Source organism: Athene cunicularia, assembly GCF_003259725.1.
Source record: "Athene cunicularia isolate RWA chromosome 2 unlocalized genomic scaffold, athCun1 chr2_part1, whole genome shotgun sequence".
In the NCBI taxonomy this organism is placed as follows: Eukaryota; Metazoa; Chordata; class Aves; order Strigiformes; family Strigidae; genus Athene; species Athene cunicularia.
Window position 1 is genome coordinate 90,910,422 of NW_020799095.1, and position 19,832 is coordinate 90,930,253.

At 40.0% G+C, this 19,832-nt stretch overlaps 1 protein-coding gene and 1 long non-coding RNA gene across 2 annotated transcripts; both read left to right on the forward strand.

The window, feature by feature from the left end:
- Nucleotides 1-86: 86 nt before the first annotated feature.
- ZADH2 (zinc binding alcohol dehydrogenase domain containing 2) lies at nt 87-5,026 on the forward strand. The gene is made up of 2 exons (XM_026843098.1): nt 87-964; nt 2,128-5,026. Exons 1-2 carry the CDS (start codon nt 945-947, stop codon nt 3,050-3,052), a joined length of 945 nt encoding a protein of 314 aa, XP_026698899.1. The 5' UTR covers nt 87-944; the 3' UTR covers nt 3,053-5,026.
- A 7,149-nt stretch (nt 5,027-12,175) lies between these two features.
- Nucleotides 12,176-17,360, forward strand: LOC113476644. Its single transcript, XR_003397757.1, has 3 exons — nt 12,176-12,979; nt 14,347-14,450; nt 15,914-17,360. It is a non-coding gene; the product is annotated as an uncharacterized LOC113476644 (long non-coding RNA).
- The last annotated feature ends 2,472 nt before the right edge of the window (nt 17,361-19,832 follow it).

The following is a 19,832-nucleotide window of genomic DNA, read 5'->3' on the forward strand; positions in this document are numbered from 1 at the left end:
CCCACGGCACAGCTCCGCCTGCGCGCAGTCAAGGCCGCGCCCGCGGTGCCCCGTGGGTTCCGCATCTTCTGCTTGGCCGCCTCACGCCCCGCCGCGCGGCGCGGTGGGGCATGGGGCGGTCGGGCAGCAGCAACTTACCCTCCGCGGCCCCCTCAGCCACAAGTTGCGGTACAGCATCCCGGGCAGGGAAGGGTTTGCATCCTCCCTCGGCTCCAGAACAAAAGCAACGGGGCCGTGGGAGTCCTGCTCGGCGGGCGGGCGGGCGGCCCACGCAAAGTTTGGGTCCTCGGTGGGTCATTTCCCTGCCCCTTCGTGCTTTCCCCGCTGCAGTGCAGCGCCGAGAAGAGGAAGGGAGACGGGGGCTTGGTACTGTTACCGCTGGTTTGTCCCCCTCCTTCCCCTTTTCCAGAAGGCCGAGGGCACAGCTGCTCCGCACCGTGCGGAAGCAGACGTGCGGAGTGAGGCTCAGCCCTGCGGGGAGCGGGGACCTGCCTGCTGCGGGGGCAGCGTGAGAGCCCGGGGGCTGGCCTGACAGCTACCGAGAGCCCCGACAGCTACCGAGAATGAGCTCCCCGGATGGGGGACGGGAGGAGACCCGAGGAGGGGGAGAGCACAGCTCCCCGCCGGCCTCTCCTCACCCTCAGCTCCCTTCCGCAGAAGTTGGGGTGTAAACGCGGGGGGAGGCTAGTGCGGCGCCAGCACGTCTCGCCTCGGTGCTCCGAGCCCTTCTGCCTGGCGGCCGAGGGACTCAGTTTGCCTCGGAGACTGCTGTTCCGTTACCAGTTTTTAATGCATCTTTTAGCAGGACTCTATGGGAGTTACCTTAAAGCCGGACAATAGAGGAGTTTTTGTATCTCCGAACAAGACGCAGGCATTTTTTGTCGCGGCCGAGCAGTGAGTCAAAGGCAGAATTTATAAGAGCAACAGTCACTTTCACCTGTTTTATGCATGGTTATGTTTATGCGTACATGTCTTTTTATATGTAATGCATTACGTTGGTGAAAGTTTCAGAGTCCCCATGCTATAAAGAATGAAGAAAATCCAAACGAGCAAAGCAGTTTTAGTTCTCCTTGCTCTTTGTGCAAGCAGTTTAGAATTACACACACATCTGATTTGAGCCTATTGCTAACTGCCACAATTAAAAGCGCTCTGTTTGCATACTTCTGCAGCCTTTGCATGGTATCAGGTACACTCTCCAGGTTGTCACTTCCACATGTAGAAGTCCTTGTGTTTCCTGTTGTACGTGTCTCTTTCACATTTTCTAGTTAACAGAATCTCCCCCACTCTCTCTTCTTTTTCCTGCATAGAGATACTGTTATGTTTGGGTTTTGGTTTTGGTTTTTTTTTTTAAGTTACTAAAACGTTGTTTATGTTCAAGCTAGATCATAGCTTTCTTTTAGGCATTATCTCCTAGCGCTTGATCAAGTTGTGAGAGTGTCTCTACCTTTTTCTAAAAGAATTAGCATCCATTTTCACCTGTTAGAGGTCAGCAGGACTTGATACTCAGTCTTACAATTTTAGTCCTTCTGTGCAAGGTTGTTTTGATGTGTTGCAAGTAATTTATATAAAGAAAAATATTTTAACGTTGACATTAGCTACATCAAAAGGCAAATTTGCTGTAGTGACTCCATCAATTAAAAAGTACTTGCCTACAGTAACATGACCTTGCAAATGACATCGATAGTTAATATGATCGTTAGTCATTAACAGTACTATTATATTCAAAAATGTAAATTTGTTGCCAGAATCCGCATATTTACTGCTTTACACGTTTTATTCTTCAGTGTTTTCACATCTTGTATAAAGTGGTCAATTAATTTTCATCCTTTAATCTTTTACAGAATTATTTTTAGTTTGGTCAAATGGACCTGAGGAAAACATAAGTTGGGGTGGTTTTTTTTGGGTTTTGTTTTTTTCTTTTAGCAAATTTATCTTTAATTCTATAGTGACAGAATGTAAACTACAAAAGTCTGATGGAAGTAGTCTCTGGAGTATACTCGTTATTCAAATGCACCAATAATCAGAGAAAGTCTCGTACATATCCCATGACTTCAAATTGAAGGTTTCTCATATGACAAAGACTTGCTAAGGAATGAATCTCGTTAATACATTTTTGTTTTCTTCTAGATTTGTCGGCATTAATGCATCTGACATAAACTACTCAGCTGGTCGATATGACGCATCGGTTAAGCCCCCATTCGATATAGGTTTTGAAGGTGTTGGTGACGTGGTAGCGTTAGGACTCAGTGCTAGTGCTGAATATACAGTGGGTCAAGCTGTGGCCTACGTGAAAGCAGGTTCCTTTGCTGAATACACAGTTGTGCCTGCCAAACAAGCAGTTCCTCTACCCTCTGTGAAACCCGAGTTTCTTACTTTAATGGTAAGTGGCGCTACTGCATACATCAGTTTGAAAGAGCTGGGAGAGCTGTCTGAAGGCAAGAAGGTTCTGGTGACAGCAGCAGCCGGAGGAACAGGCCAGTTCGCTGTGCAGCTTGCAAAGAAGGCAAAATGCCATGTAATTGGAACCTGCTCCAGTGATGAAAAGGGTGGTTTTCTGAAATCCATTGGCTGTGACCGTACAATCAACTATAAAACTGAAAATGTTGAATCTGTTCTTAGGAAGGACTACCCTGAAGGTGTGGATGTGGTGTACGAATCTGTTGGGGGAAAGATGTTTGATTTGGCTCTTAACTCCTTGGCTACCAAAGGGCACCTGATAGTTATTGGGTTTATCGCTGGCTACCAGAACCCTACTGGCCTCCAGCCCATTAAAGCAGAGTTATTGCCAGCAAAACTATTGAAGAAGTCTGCCAGCATTCGGGGTTTCTTCTTGAACCATTACCTTTCCGAGTACAAAATGGCTCTGAAGCACTTGCTCAAGATGTATGAAAAAGGAGACCTGGTTTGTGAGGTGGACTTTGGAGACATGTCTCCAGAGGGCAAGTTCACTGGCTTGGAGTCTGTATTCCGTGCTGTAGATTACATGTACATGGGAAAAAACATTGGAAAAATTGTAGTTGAATTACCTCACTCTGTCAACAGTAAGCTGTAAAAACAGAACAATGATATAAATCAGAAGAGAGAAAATGGGCACTTTATGCCGCAGAATTACTAGAAACAATTTATTTTTTTAAGCTTAGTAATGGATATTATATTAAAAAACACCATTAAGGTGTTAATAAAAAGTTTTGTGTTTTTTTTTTTCTTAAAAGTGCTTAAATCAGTGGCTGTAGCACGGACTTAGTGGGCCTGTGTTTTATTCTTTCACCTAGGCTAGTGTGAGACAAGAACATTGTTCTTGACAGAGTAAGTCTCAATGCAGAGGCAGATTTAGTCTGTCAGACTGGTTTGATAAGATTTTATATATAGTTCATCCCAGAAAAAAAAATTCAGCAATTTTGATTCCCTGATTAAAATTGTTAGAACAAGACTAAGTAAAGGGTTCTATCTTTTGTTTGCTCTACTAATCTCTTGAAGTTTCTGGAAAAAAATATGCTCCTAATTTTTTTTTTCACAAACACGATAATCATAATTCAGTTGCATCATGGATCATACTAATATGCCTTGAGTGGTTACACAGGGAAATTTATCCTCCAATTCTGACATGTCAGTAATACTAAGAAAAGCAACTTGACTTTTTTTAATTATGTCTTTCGTAACTATAAACAACTGTGCAATTTTCTTTTAAATGTTTAACTACAAGTTGCAACATAATCTCATTTTCTTGCTTTTTCATTTGCTATTGTTAATGTTTACTGTCCGGTCTCCCCTTTAGTCATTATTACAAGATTACTGGGAGTGGGGGGGTTAAGCCATGTTCTTGTATGTTCAGGTCTTGTATATTTTTTGAAGATTTAATAAAGTTTAAAAAAACTATTCAAATATTTGTGGCATTTATTCATATTGATCCAGTTCTTGCTGACTAGCTCCTTTGTAGATAATCTCTGTGTTGTAGAATTCTTTGGCTGATGATTCTTGATGTAACTGCCCATAACTGGGCTGCTGCTCCTACTTTTACCAAATATTGCTTCTACAGAAGCCCGTTTACAAACAGCAAGACCATTTTAAATCTACAGTCACAGTTCCTCACACACGAACTGATGCTCAGCCATAGACTATCTAGTGGGTGCAGTTGAAAGGTTTAGTAAAGTTTTGAAAATTCTTCCTCATTTAATAGATGTTATTAATGTGACATAGATTAGGAATTCTAGCTAGAAGTGTAATATTTTCCAGAACAATAAAATACTTTAAACTGTGCTTGCTCTACATCTTTTTTTTCCATAGCAACTGTCTAAGATCTTAAAGGCTGATTTTGCCACATCTTTTGAAATTATATACATTTGTATGCAGTTGGAGAGATGGAAATTTCATAAGATCATACACCTAATAATAAACGTAATGATAGACTGATAATGTCTAGGGGTTGAAGGAAAAAATCCAGGGTAAACTTAGTTTTTGGGTATTATTCAGGACTGACTGTACGTGACATTTTTTAAAGTAACATGTAGGAAAAACTTCTGGTTTACTCAGTAGTACAGACAGTAGAAAAAGTATTTTTAACTTTGATTTAATGCATTCTTATTGTAATTTTTTAGTGCATATGTCATTAGCATCCTATAGAATTGTGTGCAACAAAGAACTGTCCCTTTTTGGGGCCATGTCTGACTACTGGGTTTAGTCTCACCTTGGAGGATTTTGGGGATGGCTTGAGTCTTTTTTACCATTTCTCTTTTACTCAAGCTGAGCGTCAAACCACTATGATTTTTGTTTTTACCAGGATCTGCTGGTAGAAACATACTTACTTTTTCCCCCCTAATATTGCAAATACTGTGGTGGTTTGTGTGTTTTGCATTATTCAAAAGGTATGTTGGCCTTCCAGCTGGATGCTAGAAAGATGCAAAGACTCAAGTACCATACAAGATCAGAGCATACAAAGCTCTCACCGTCTTATTCCTAGGCACATGGTTTGTTTTCTTGTTCAGAGAAAAGGTGGTACCTGTGGTCAATAAATGCATCTTAAAAAAAAAAAAAAAAAGGTGATGTTTAGGATGTACTAGGGCAAAATAAAACTAAAACTAATACAATTGGTTACATCTGTGATGCGCACAGAGGAGTTGCTTGGATAACAATTTTTCAAATTAGGTTCATGCAGACAAGTGCTGAAACCCATCCAAGAGGCCCAATTTTCGGAGGTGTGGATCACTGTCAGTCCAATGGGTTTAGATGTTTCCAAGGCAGTGAATTCCAAATGTTTTTGTCATAAAAAGTTATTCTTGTAACAAGATTCTGTTTGGACACACAAGATTCTACTTTCTTTTTAATATGTTATTTCATATATAATGTTGAGTAATGCAGCTGCCCCAGGCTCTTCCACTGATTAAAATAAGGGAAAAGAAGAACGTTTGGAAGGTTCACATGTATATATTCAGATACGACATTTTGTGGATTTTAATTTTGGTTTCAGCCTTATTATTTAGCACTTTCACACTGATTACATGTTAATAAAAAGTTTAAATTTGTTATATGGAGAACTTTTATAGCTAGTGCACTAATTGTGTAGCCCTTTTGGTGTTTGGGCTGGGCTATGGCCATTGGGCTTGTCCTTTTCATCAGATGCCTATGTTAAACTAAAGGGGTAACTGAAGATACACATGATTGCTCTTCCATGAATGAATCCAGAATGAAGAAGTAATTTTTGTTTTTAAAGATACAATTTTTATCATTTAGATTGCTGTAAGAGAGCATTATTGATGGGGAGAGGGTGAAAAGTATTTCTGAAATGTGCAGATAAGGCTTTTCTGCTGAGATTTGTAATAATTTTGCAGGGGGAAAAAAAAAAGCCAACATTATTTAAAAGTATATTCTGCAAACTTACAGTTATGGGAGCAGGGCTGACTTTGAATAAGTAAGCTGTTATGGATTTAAATAATGTTTAAATATTAGATGGATAGGAAAATGTATATGGCATGCACACACTGAGAGGTTTAAATGATGATAGGACATTGAACATACAAGGAAAAGAAATACTGTAGAGTCACAGCAAGGGATTAATAACAATACACTTAATATGCTTGCAAAAAAGGTGTATTAAAAGCTGTGTGCACAGTGGGGACTTAAATGATTAAAAATAATAATACATTTGCCTGGGAAGTACTAAGTATACTATATGTAGAGAGCAGGGATTTAAATAATAATACTATTAATAATAGCAGCTCATTGAGATGTGGTTGCTAGCACTACATCCTAATTTTACCTTTCTAAATGAATTTGCTACAGAGGAATCTGGCATTGTTTGCTGAGGCTAATAACAGAATTTCCCTTTCCTACACACATATGCTTCCATGGAAAAACAACAAAGAACTAGATGAAGAGCTGGCTTTTTTCCTGAGTCTGTCACATGTGTGCATACGCACGCGCACATGGACACACACGTACTCTCTCTCTCCTGGCCTGCAACCCTCAGCACATTTTACAGATATGCTTCCTACTAATTGCTATGCTGGAATCTCCTAATACCTTTTTGAATTAAGTTAGATTTCTACCAAGCACTAGTTTCCTACATATTTGTACATTTGCATATATGTGTGTGTATGTATATATTTAATAAGTGGATATGAATAACTGCTGTCATGTAAATACAAATAATTACAGTCTCTCAAGGAAAAGTTTGCAGTAGTGTTTGCAGATATTATATATATTCCTACTTCTGTCTGAGGAGTAAAGAAATTTCTCTGCTGAATAGCTGTTAGTATCTATTTTACAAGATTTACTCATTTTCAGGTACCTAATGTAGCTGCTAGCATGCATGCACGACAATACAATTTATATGGTAAATGGAACCAAATAATGGCTTCACTGAATGTTATGGCTGCACTGAAGGGAAATGTCACGGTAAATAGCTGCCAAATTATGGATCATGCCGAAGTGTCACAACTGCACTAAAGACAAATAGCACTAGAGGCTATTGCCACTGTGACGCTTTTGAGTTATGAAGAAGAGGAGCAGCCTCATGTGAGCCTCTTTGTGTCCTCATTATAGCAAAGGGTTACTGGTGCAGTGTACAAGAAAACCTAGTCCTACGTGGTGGCTAGTTATTAATCTGTTCTTTTCGAATCTAACAGCTGTAGCAAACCAGAAAATCTTTTCCTTCCTTTATGAATACATATACACGCACACAAACAAAGAAAAACCTGCAGGTTTTATGAATGTAAATGTGTACGGGAAATGACTGGTAATGGAAAAATGTTGTAATAAAATAATCTAATCAAAGAATATTATTAAATTTAACATCGTATGTGTCTGAAAGCTTTAGTTGCTTCTTATGCAGATAGATGTGTGAAATATAAGCAATAATGCACTTTCTCTCTTTGTAAAGACTTGAGTAGTAAGGACATTACCAACTAAATTGCTGCTTCTAAACTGAAGTGTGTCCCGGTTTCTTTCATTTTAATGGGAGGGTAATAAAGATGAAAGACTAACATTTTAACTGATGGATCCCTTAAGCTACAGAATAGAAATTTATTATGTTTTGAGGGAATATGCTAAATCCTGAAATGTGGAAAGCAGGGAAATCCCAGGTAAAGTAAAAGCAAAGTAACCTTTTCCTTTTTTTTTTTTTTTTTTTTTTTTTTTTTTTTTTTTTTTAAATGTACTTCTATGAATGGAAAACTACATACTGTTCTTACTTAATCTGAGAAAACAATATTGATCTCTCTTCAGGGCAAAAAAGAAGGGGGGGGCAGATATTTGGAGGGAAAAAAAAATTTGAAAATGGTGGGCCAACACTCAGCAAGTGGTCTCTTCTTTCTAGGATCACTTTTCAGACCCTGCCTGCAGTGTTCAGGGAAGTGAGTTTGATGCTCTGCACACTATTGTACACACCACAAACGTACCATCCATAATACCACACAATTGTCAGTCACTGTTTTACAGAGGGGCCAGAGCTGAACAATCATGGTGGATAAATTACTTTTCTATTCTACAGCAAGTGGCCTTCCTACCATGTGAAGTTAAGGTCATTGGCAGGGCAGCGAGGGGGAAGCTTATATATTAGTTAACGCTAATGCACTAATAGTGTTCAGATAGAGGAACTATACCAATTAATTACAGTTAGGTTTGTTCTTTGAGATGGGAGGGGGGGGCGACTTGAAGACTTACTGTGCTGAGATACATACGTGTGTGTGTGTGTATGTATATATGTAAAAAAATATGCGTTTTTCTTTCTTGATGCAATATTCCTATAGGTAACTTGGTTTTCTTTTTTCTTTAATATCTGCATTAAAGCCTTGAATAGTCATCATTGCAGGAATCCATATTTCAGAAATAAGAAAATATTCTAAAAGATTTTTAAACGATAGCAACACATTCTGCTCACAATTTTTACAGTGTAGTCTCAAGGGGGAGGGGAAGAAAAACCTGTCAAAAATTAGGTAGAACATCCTTGAATGGCAATTAGCATGCCCAGAATTTACTTTATGTACAACGCAGTGGCAAGTAGCTGCTTCTTATTAAATGAAAATCCTGTATTATGTACTTCAGGAACATTCCAACTAATGAGTATGTAATGTCCTTAGTATAACACAGAACTTCTTTTTGTGTTCACAACCACAAGATGCTGGAAACTTGACAAATGATATCATTTAAGACAGATGCTTGCCTTAGGGACCTGTTTTTTGGCTTCCTGTTTCTGGTTTTTATTTCAATAACATTTGTAATTGCACAGGATCTGTACCTGTGTAGCGTTTTAACCCCTTCACATATGCCCCATTGCATTAACTCCTTGGATAGGTACTCAGGAATCTTTTTTCTTTTTCTTTTTTCTTTTTTCTTTTTTTTTTTTCTCTGCTGGTATGTTCTTGCTGCCTCTCACAAGCAGACATATACACATAAATTAAAGCTGGGCATTATTAGACAAGACGAAATGGTAACAGAGGGGCTAAACACTTACTGCACTAGCTGTGTTTTACTAGTGCAAAACTACATGTAGACCAGGCCCAAGGCAAAAAATAAGAAGCTGTCAGGTATGGTCTGCTGATTCTTAGCAGTGGCAACAAAACTCTATGTACACAGCACAGGCACACAATACCTTGATCTCAGTTATACTTTCCAATGTATATTTCCCCCCCTTAAGCTCACATTCTTTACTTTGGTTATAGGGCAGGAGGATTTTTGACATCACTGCAATTGATGCTGGCTATTTTGGCAGTGCTGATTCAACACGAGTTGTAGTCTATGCTGTGCCTCCAGCAGACCCTGCTTCAACTAAAGCCCTTATCACGAGACAATAGCAGTTTTCAACTCCCCAGGCACTCAGCATGGATCCTGGTGGACTGCAAGAAACCTTCCTGCAATCCAGAGCAGCCCAGAGGTTTTGGTGGTGGCTTATAGCATGTTCTCTCTCTGACTTTTTTTTTAGGTCTTGAAAAAAATGTCACAAACGGGCCATATATAAAAAATGTACATGGTTCTGCATAGGGGAGTTTTCACTGGGAAACTTTACTAAATCCTACATAGTGCTGTAACAAATAAGGGCTTGAAAAGAGCATGAGTTCTTGACACCTATTTTGCAGGTGAGAATTTTCTACTTGTCAGAAACAGCTCTCCTGGACTTACTGTGCTTTCTGATGTCATTTTGAAGCAAAAACTTTACATTCAAGCTGTCTGTCACAGGACATGTAGTCAGTCTCATTGCACCTGTACTCTTAAGCCATGTTTATCCTGTGAAGTGTTGAACAACCTTATCTTTCTTCAGAACTGGAGCTGAGGACTCTGAAAACCTCAAGAAACATCTCAGTTTACTGCAGGACCAGACAGTACATCATGCAAGCATACCCTCTGTGCTTTGTGTAAAAGAAGCAGGGGGGAAGTCTTTATCTTCCATCACAAGAGGGAGGTCAGAAGGACCAAGCGAGTGCCAGACCAAGTCACTTCTGCTGTTACAGAGTTCATTTTCAGAGGAAGTAGGCAGGCACACAAATCTCATTATGCATTACGAGGATCTATGCACTGGCTTCTTGCGTGCTGTCTTAAAACTGTACCCCTAAGGGGCTAATTCACAAAGGGAATAGAAGGCAGGGAAATTTGTATATTTTTCTGGAAGCAGTAAGACTTGACATGCAGCGCGGTTCTGGCTGATTACAGCATGCCTCAGGTGAGCTGGGAGGCATGAGGCCGCAAGCCAAGTGATTTCAACCACCCAAAAAAGAGAACTCCACAGAAATGCATTGTGTGGCATGTCTGATTGCTACAAAGAAAAACACTCTGACTTCATTCATATTGGCATGACATTATTGGCATGACCGTTTCTGGCAGCCTATCGGAAAGTTTTATTTGCATTCAAAGTTCTGAAAACCATTTCATGAGGTTATTCAAGGATACTGCTGAAAATGTCTGGCTTATTTGCCCCTTGACACCTGTGTGTAATCCATCATTGAAGCCCTAAAATGAGGGGTTCTCCTCAGGTTGTGTTACTTTCAGAATAACCCCTGCATACAAGCAGCGTAATGTACCTTTCCTCCCTGAATAGGGTGTGTCAAGAGTAGCCAGAAGGAAGTGGAAAGTATCTTATTTCTCCTGTATTCCCAGTAATCGAGATGCAGAGTCAGTTATTGGATCATTTGACTTCTTACTGAGCTGGGAAACCTCAATCTGCTATCACAAGTGCCTACAAATGAGAGTGATATCGAGTCAGTTTCCTCTCCTGGGAATGTAAATGAGGAACAAGAATAACGCTCTTGAAACAGTGTAAAAACCATCTCTGAGGACAGCCTGGCTCTTACTTCTCTGTGTGTGTGTGTGTTCATACTGCTGGAAAAAGCAGTTCTAACACAGACCTGCCTCACCTCCTATCATAGTGAAATTTCCCAGGGCCTCCAGATAACTCCCTAAGTCTTGGGAAATTCAGTGTGTTTGCAAGTCGCTGATGTTGAAAGAGCAGTGGTGGCAACAGCAGCAGCTTTGGAAGTTCTAAATCTCTGATGACGGGTGGTGGCAAAGCAAGCCTTGCTCAAGAGAAACTGCTAAAGAGGCAACCCTCCAATCCTCAGGTATTATTGTTCTCTAAATGAATTCAAGTGTGAGGGACAAGTTATTGTCCATCCTAGTTTAAAAAACAGCTCTCCTCTTCATTCCCAGAATCCTGACTTATTTGATAGCTATTCTTCCCCTTTCTCTCTGCCTCCCTAAAAAAAAAAAAAAAAAAAAAAAAAAAGGTGAACTAATCATAGAGGAGGAGGCTGCTGGAAGTGTTTCAGGCTTTTCTCTCCCTTTGCAGGAGGGAGGTCAGTTATTCTTGTCTCGTAACATGCTGAAACCTAACAAAGCACATGGAGTTTTGCCTATAGGCTCTGCAACAAAATTTGAGTAGACTTATGGCAAATATATATGGTTTCTATTTTACGACAGGAACAGACATCATTTTTTGTTTTCAATATACAAGATCTTTTCCAGTGAGATGGGAGAAAAAAAAAACAAAACATCCCACAAAGGACTCTCTTCACCTGTGTGATTTAATTTGCAGTGTCTTTCATTCTGTCTGTTAATGCTACACTTTAATGTGATGAGGCTACTTTTATTGCATTTCTTCTTTTCTTGTTTGTGAGCGATCACCAAATACACCTCGTGGTGGAAAGAGGAAGGAGCCAAATATTCTTTCTTTTCCACAAAGCTGAAATGGTAGCAGTACAAAACAGTTCACATGGTATGAACCAGAGTCCCATAAGATGAATGGAAGGCTGTGATAAAACGCACTGTATAGGAAAAGACTGTATATAGCAGGGGCAAAAAAGGACATTGGTGGTGATGGTATGTTCAGGTGACTGGAGGAAAGCCAAAGTTTATTCTTCATCTTAGATGGGTTTAACAAGTAGCAACAGGCTTCTTTTTTTTTTTTTTTTAATGTAAATCAGATACAGTCCTAAATCTAACAGCAGACTTCACAAACATACTGCAGCGAGAACTAATGCCAGTGTCCTTGCTTTCTAGATTCTTCCACCTTTCTGACATTAAGTCACATTTAGACAAATGCAAGGTGCAAAGGTGAAGGCAATGATTTCTTCGCTTCTGGAAATATAGTCAGGACTTCACCTGTCATATATAAATGGCAGTAGTGCTTCTTAAATCTTTCAGTAAACAAAATTTTGATAGTGCCTTCATGATGGCTGGAGGGGAATGAACTCAGTCATGTAGGCTTAGATTTCACTGGGACTTTCCAGCATAATTTTGCCAGAGTACAGCTGACATCCACACTTATCCAAACGATGGAAAAGTTTTTTGGTCCTTGACAGCTAGCCATACTATATCAGAGGGAATACAGAGAATGGTACTTTTCCAGTACTTTCCTATCTATCACACAGTAAGTGGAAAGGTTGAACAGCCCCCACTTCTGACACTTGTACATCAGGCAACATGAATGAAGGTCTGAATGATTTTAAAGAAAACATGCTTATTTGCACTCAGAACCTGTCTTACTCCAAGAAGATACAGTCTCAGAGCTCTGTGGGTGAATTAGGCTTTTTGTTCAACTCTGTATTTAAAAAAAGCCCCCAACCCTAAGACTCAGTCTTACCCTCTGCCCCAGGGCTGCCCTGGTTCTGTGCCTGGCAGGCTGGCTTTGCTCTGAAGCACACCAGCTCTCCGTACCTTGTATATTTTAATGCCGACACTGATCTTCAATCAGCATTGCCCTGGCCTTCCAGTGAAAATATGCCAGAATGTCACAGGTTTCCAAATGAAATGCAAATACTGAACTTTCTGAAATTTACTGATAGTATTTTACTCCTTTACTGCATCTGAGTGGTATCAAGACACAACAGAAACAAGGGTTTAAGATTCCTGACCGCAAAGGTAAAGCTCTTTGCACTTGCCACTCCACAGATGTCTCAGCTGGATGGTCTGTAACACATCCCGAGAAGAATATGAGTCCTCTGCTCACTCGCTCACTCAGCATAATGAGAAGAAATGATGAAATACTCAAAGTCAGGTCAGCCTACCTTTTGTCGTACGTAACTGTTATTACACAGATGTCACAGCAGCAGGTGCAAAATAAATACCTGGATAATGGAAACCATTTGCTTTGCCTTTAGCCACAGGCATCAGGTCTGATTTAGTGGTGGCTGGCAGCTACAGAGCATGGGAGAGCCAGGTCCCTATAACCAGCCTTGCCTTTATACACTCAGAGATGGGAAAAGATAGCCACAGTGGAAGTTGCTCTGGAGGAGACCGTCCTATTTTTCTCCCATGCTCTCCTCCCCATGCTTCCTAGTATTCTGCCAGAGCAGGGAGATTTAGCAGAGCCATGAATCTGCACTTATGTGCTGCCCTTTCATCATTTGGACCTCGGTGGATGTACACAATCTGGAGCAGTCTTTGCTCAAGGCAAACAAAGTAAAGGAGGAGAGTGACATTTCAGTCTTTCATTGCAGAGTCATTCAGGTCACTCGCTGAAATTATAGACACCAGCTCCAGCAATGTTAACAGCCAACTTTAGATTATTAACCATCCTTTGGATAGCAGTACATTTATGGTGCCAGTGCACAGAGATTCCTCCAAATTACAGGGTGTCCTAACACAGCCGGTCAAACCACATGGACCTCTAGATGCAGTAAGCAGTGTAATTAAGTCTGTTTTCTCATTTGTACTTTCCTAGCAGCACTCAAAATACACTCTCGACCACTGGATGCTGCTCTCTGCATCAGGCTATGAAAGGAGATAAGAGCGAAGGGTGCCTTAACAATAGCTCATTAAGGAGACCTCAAACATTTTCTTTTATTGCATTATTTATGTTTTGGGTGATAATAAAACACTGTTTTCAGGGCAAAGTGCACTCAAGAAGCTTATTGGCCTGTAGGTGGTTTCATTTGATTAGATTTAGCAGGGGGAAGGCTACAGAAATTTCCTTTTCCTGCTGCTTTTCTGAAAGACCTGGGTTTTTTTCTTCCCCTCATCAGGCCATACATTGTCAATACCACTGAGATCAACCAAACTTCATTAGTCCTTTCAAATATTTCTGGGAAAGGCGGTGACCATTTTTTCCCCTAAGGCTCTAGGAATTCTTCTTCACTGCAACAATCACTGGCATCCATGGTAGGATCCAGTTTTAAATATAATGACCTTCTGCATACAAGCAAACAAACATGAAGAGGACCTAAACATTTAGGTTCCTGTGAAAAGATTATAAAGTTGATTTCACACAAAAGAGTCCATATTAAAAAAAAACCTCCACTAAAAATAATAAAACAGATAATGGTCGTGAATGCTTATTCCCATTCCTTAAACTGTACTTTATAGTTAGTCTAGCACTGCATTAATTACAGTCTTTCCTCATATTATTTCTTTATTCTTCTACAGAGCCATTCTCATTGTGTAACTCTGCTGCAGTACATTTGTTACCTATGCACAGATCCAAGAATAAATTTTGGCCCTGACCATGGAATATTCACTCACTTTCAAATGTAGGTAAAAGAACTAAAACTAACTGGAAACTGCAAGTGCTGAGAATTCCTTGTTTATTATAGTGCAACTCCTATCTCTTTAGCTTTTCTTTCTGTTGCTTCTCTGGTATAAATATAACACTAATGACTATGAAAGCTAAAAAAAAGGGGGAAAAAAAGCAAATAAAACACCAGATCTGGAAGAAGCAGAGGGGATAGAAACTATTAGACATTCTAAAGAGAACATGGGAGAATCTAGGTTAAAAATAGAGGCTCTGCCACATAAGGCATGGATGCCTCTCTGTTCCTTGGTATGGAGAGGGTCTCCAACAGAGTTCATAGGCTGTGAATGGATCACCATGCCTATATGTATGAATTAATTGAGACCAGACAACAACTAGAAAGAACTCCTCATGCTCTTTTAAACCCTGAAAGTGTCCACTAAATATGCTGAATGTGGAGAAGAATGGCATCTTGATACTAAGTGAGGAAGCATTGTTTAAGTAATAAATATAAAGTACAAATACTTTAATTATCTGAAAGAGTCTAGTAGCTAAAATACAAAGAAACACGGAGAGGACAAAAGGCTTCTGATTTTCAATATCATAGGATTAGTGTGACTGTATATACTATTCAGTGCCTTTCTGAATTACAGATCACCGAGATCTCCATCCAGAAATACAATGTACTGGTATTCATCTTGTCAATGATATATACTCAGAGGGCTATTTCTCTAATTGATGGCTTCATCATTCAATTCAAGATGCATAAGGATAGCTACTGTTATCTAAAACTAACTATCATATGTTCCTATTGTTCCACACTTCTCTCCTTGTCAATAGCATCCAAGATATCCTATCTAAATCTTCAAGATAGCAAAAGGAAGGTGCATTATTTGTTGACTCTACACATTGCATTATTAAACATTTGTGAGCAACCTGCACATCTCCCCACTGACATCTTTAAGTATTTAATTAAAATTGGACAAGAGAGTACACCTTTACAAATAAATACTCAGTTAAATGAAGGCTTTGCATTGAATTCTTAAAGTATTCTGATTCAGGTGCTTGCTAGCAGGCACTCAGTTGAAATCAGGACAGTGATGAGAGTGTGAGAATGAACTGTGTATAAAAGGGAAGAAGGCAGATTGTTTTATGGTGGAGTCATGGCAGAGGTTTGACAAGAAATGCTTCTCCCAATACAGCTAAGCAGGGAAGGAGAACCCTATTATATGGATGAGTGGGGCCGGCAATGGCATCTTGTCATTCTAACTTGTATAAGTAAGCAAGCTTAATTGCTCCTTGTCTTTTCAAGATGACTTTCCACCAACAATCTCATTATCACACACATATGTTTATTGCACATATCCAAGAGCCTTCACGCAGACCTGAATGCAATGAGGAGAGCAGCAATATTACATTACCCAGTAACATTGTTTTTTTTTTTCTTTTTTCTTTTTTTTTTTTTTTCCCCTCTTTAACCAGACGGATGTGACCTGCTTTCTCCTTCTGTGACTAACAGGGTGACCAGAGGCAGTGGAATGTACACTAGGATTGGAAAGAATAAAACCAGAGGGAAAGCAAGCTGTCAAGAGAACAGTGTACCAAAGAGGAAAAATGTAAACATGACTTCTATTTACCAAGATTAATATGTAAAGTTAGCATGTTTGTCATGGAATATATTAATATGTATGTTTTCCCATTAAGTAGATATTTTCTTATATTACTTATTAGAAAGGGATATAATCATAATGATGGGGCAAGAATGCCACTTCAAAATTAGGTGATGCCCAGTCAACATAATATAACCACTCCAGTGTCATTTCTGATTTAGATGTGGTGATGTCAGTGTAATTGCTGCTGGGAAGAAATTATAATGGCTGTTAATGATAAATAAAATGACAAGAAGGAGGATCTTCCTTCACATATCATTCCAAGCAAAATTTAACTGCTGACTTCCTTAAGCACTCAGTGCCATTCATTGATGAAGAGGAAATAAGCAGGTTTTGTGTAGCTGCATGGCCATTAAGAGCTGCACTGTCATTTCCCAAGCCCAAGTATAGACACTACAGGTCTAACAAGATTTTACCACACTATTTCCACTCAGGAAAGATGTAGTATGAAGCTCACATGAAGTGAATCTTAACACAAAGTTAACATTATTCTAACAGAAAGCACTGTAGCAAGCAAACACAAAAATAAGCAAAAATAGGGTAAAGGCAAACATACAATCATGCATGTGGATACTTTTCAAAGCCCCCAAATACTCCAGTCTTGTCTCCATAAACACAGGCAGCCTTAACCCACGGATCAAAAGACCTTCCTACATTTGTTTTATATCATAAATGTGTCAAGAATGAGCTACATGAAGCATTATTCACCCACTACACATGGCTTGTTAGCCTACTTGAGAGCATCTTTCAACTCATTCACACATTAAAAGCCAGGAAACCAACATTTGATTACTAGTTCTAGCATTAAGATCAAAGACCACATCTTCCCATCTGTGAAGAGCAAGAGCCCAATTCTTTTCTCCTTACTCTGCAATTACAGAAGAATCAAAACTCAACATTATACTCCACATCCTATGAGTAACAGAGCTCCAGTCTGTAAAAGCACAAAACACCCAGTATAATGTACATACATACATTTTTTCCTAGGCCTCTTGGAAAGAAGGTAAGTATAAGCAAATCTGTAGTCACATCTTCACAATACTTGCAGTCTGCAGCTATCCAAAACTCAGACACTGCTTGATCCACAGGTGTTATCTTAGTGTATAAAATTACAGCACCTCTTAAGAGGGAAAATAGTACATACCTGCCATTTACTCTGCTGTTTACTCTGCCGTTTACATTGGTGGTGTAAGGGTTATATATTAAAACAGTGTGTTAAATTAAAAACCACAAAAAAGATACAGGCAGTGTTGGTTGACCTGTTACTTCATTATCATAGCTAGGTTTGTAGTTACCCGTTAATTAGAGAAGTTTAAAAATACAAATAAATAAAAATCAACCTTAATCTGGAGACTAAACCTGTCCACTTTGAGGTGAAACCGATTTGCTAATTCAGTTCTAGCTGATTCAAGCACTTCTGCAGTTGGTTTAGGCACATGTAACCAAAAAGGGTAGGTGTAGTGAAAGAAGAGAAGGTACAAAAATGAATAGTGTGTAACATGCTTTATTATGGCAAATTAACACAGAGAAGACCCTAGTAAAAAATCTGAACCTCAAGTCCAGCATTTTTAGGTATATAGGATTTTTTTTTTTTTCCAGTGGTCTGTTTTACTACAGGGTATGTCAAAGGAGTGCAGAGATCTGCCAAACCCCAGCTAATTGCTTTGGCTCCCTTGCATAAAGATCATTCGCTGATAAATTGTTAAAGACACATTTAAGCAACAGGTTTTTATAGGATGCCCGGTGCTCTTTATAATGCAATTAGTTTTTATTTAGTATATGCTTTTTCCTATGCACTGTTGTTCTTTTGCTGGCAAACAATAACGATGAATTCTGCACCCTTCAAATGACTGCATCTTCCCCCATGTTTCCTGGATTTGAGTTCTCTTTCGGGAAAAAACAGTCATCAAAGGAAAGGCCTACCTCATGTTTAATAACAGGAATTTTATTTTAGTGACTGTTTTATGTTTGGAAGAGTTAGAAGAAGAGAATATGGACTGAAGTGGATTTTATTTGTTTGCCAGCTTTGCAAAAGATGCTAGGAACACTTTCTTTTAGAAAACAAAGCATCTTTATGTGTTCCAGAATTGCTGCAAAGAAAAGCCTTCCTATGAGTTCCCACATTGAAAGACTCCTTGCAATAGCTACACAAGCATGATTGGATAGTTAATGAAAATCCACCAATTCAGACACCTCCTAACCTCCGCTCACCACAGTACCAAGGAGACACCTAAGGACCGCAGGTGTCTGCCTTTCTTCCAACAGCGCTAATGTTCTCCAGGAACAAGGTTCTCCAGGCATGTGCCCTTTTCTGCAGGACACACACCTAATATCGGGTACTGCAAAGGTGTTATTTTCCCAGTTTACCTTTATGCCGTGCTGGCATTTGCATATGAGATATCCCTCCCATTTACCGTGTGGGACCCAGTCTGGTAGGTGTCCACGTGATATGAATAATCCAGCCCCAAAAGAGAGGTGATCTGAACACCTACCTGAGCTGAACGCAGAGAATTAAATTCAGCTCTTCCAAGGTAATAGAAATGCACACTTTTTAGAACTGCTTAACCACAAAAATATGGGGACTATTTTTGAATAGGGAAATCCCTTTTTGAAGCTGCTCTGCTTGTTATAAATTATATTAAATGTAGTAGGAGCAAGAACTCAGCTTAGTCCTGACTGGTGATCATAATCACTACACCTCAGTCACTTCCTTTCTCACTAGCCATAATGCTGTCCTCTGCAATACCTTATTTTCTAGAATCTCTGTTGCACAAAGAGCCGAGGCACTGCTCTGCAGCCTGAGAGTCCTGTTAGAACAGAATTTGACTCACAGTTTCCCACTCTGCTCCTGCTGCCTGAAAGCACCTAAAACTTTGCATCTGGACATCTCCAGGAGTATCCGGATCTTGATCCACTCACTCTTAGTACTTGCACTTGATGCAGAAGGTATTCTTTACCTTCCAGAGCAGGCTCTGGGTTCTAGGTATGCTCCAGACACTTATCTGGCTCAGGAAACAGAGCACAAATCTCCTCTCTCCCACGTGACCATGCTAGCCACTGAGCTAAACAGTATTCAGGTTTGCTCAGTCTCCCTGACCTAGTACATGTTTGTAAATCCCACGCAAAACACATCAGCAAGAGACTGGAAGAGCCCCACCCTGAAGCCAGTTATGCAGTGTGTTGTGACAGCCTTCAGTGGCTCAGGACAGGGATTAAGGACCTCTGTGTCTTTCCCAGGTGAATCACCAGCAAGAATTCCTTCGGGAAGAGTGCAATTACCAGGGCTGGAATTCAACCAGAATTAACACCCAGGTCCTGTGAAAATTCCCATCCTTAAGAATGACTGCCTCTCAGGACCTTGGCTTTGCACCTTGCTGGGAAAACAGCAAGCAGGTGTCTTCAGCAGGGTGCTTGCCGCAGGGATTTGGCGTGGGCCAAGTGGCTGGGGGAAGTGCTGCCTGCTGGCTTGCCTGTGCACCCTTCAGAAGAAGCTTTCTGCCAGCTTGTCCCCAAAACTCCTGCCTCACCCCAGCCTAGTTCGGGCTGGTAACTTCCACTAGATTTTTAGCCACAGGCCATAGTACTGTATAATTATGAAAGTACTTTATAAAAGATTTTCAGTCCTACATCCTGAAGAAATACTCAGAGGCCTTGAAAACTTTGTCTTTCCCTGCTCTTTCCCACATGTCGTGTGAGTAATTTGAAGTACAAGTGTGCAAATGAACCAAACC

Coding starts and splice junctions, on each gene's coding strand:
- ZADH2 (XM_026843098.1), top strand. CDS start 945: ATGCATGGTTATGTTTATGC. Junction 965..2,127: donor ATGCATGGTTATGTTTATGC/GTACATGTCTTT, acceptor GTTTTCTTCTAG/ATTTGTCGGCATTAATGCAT.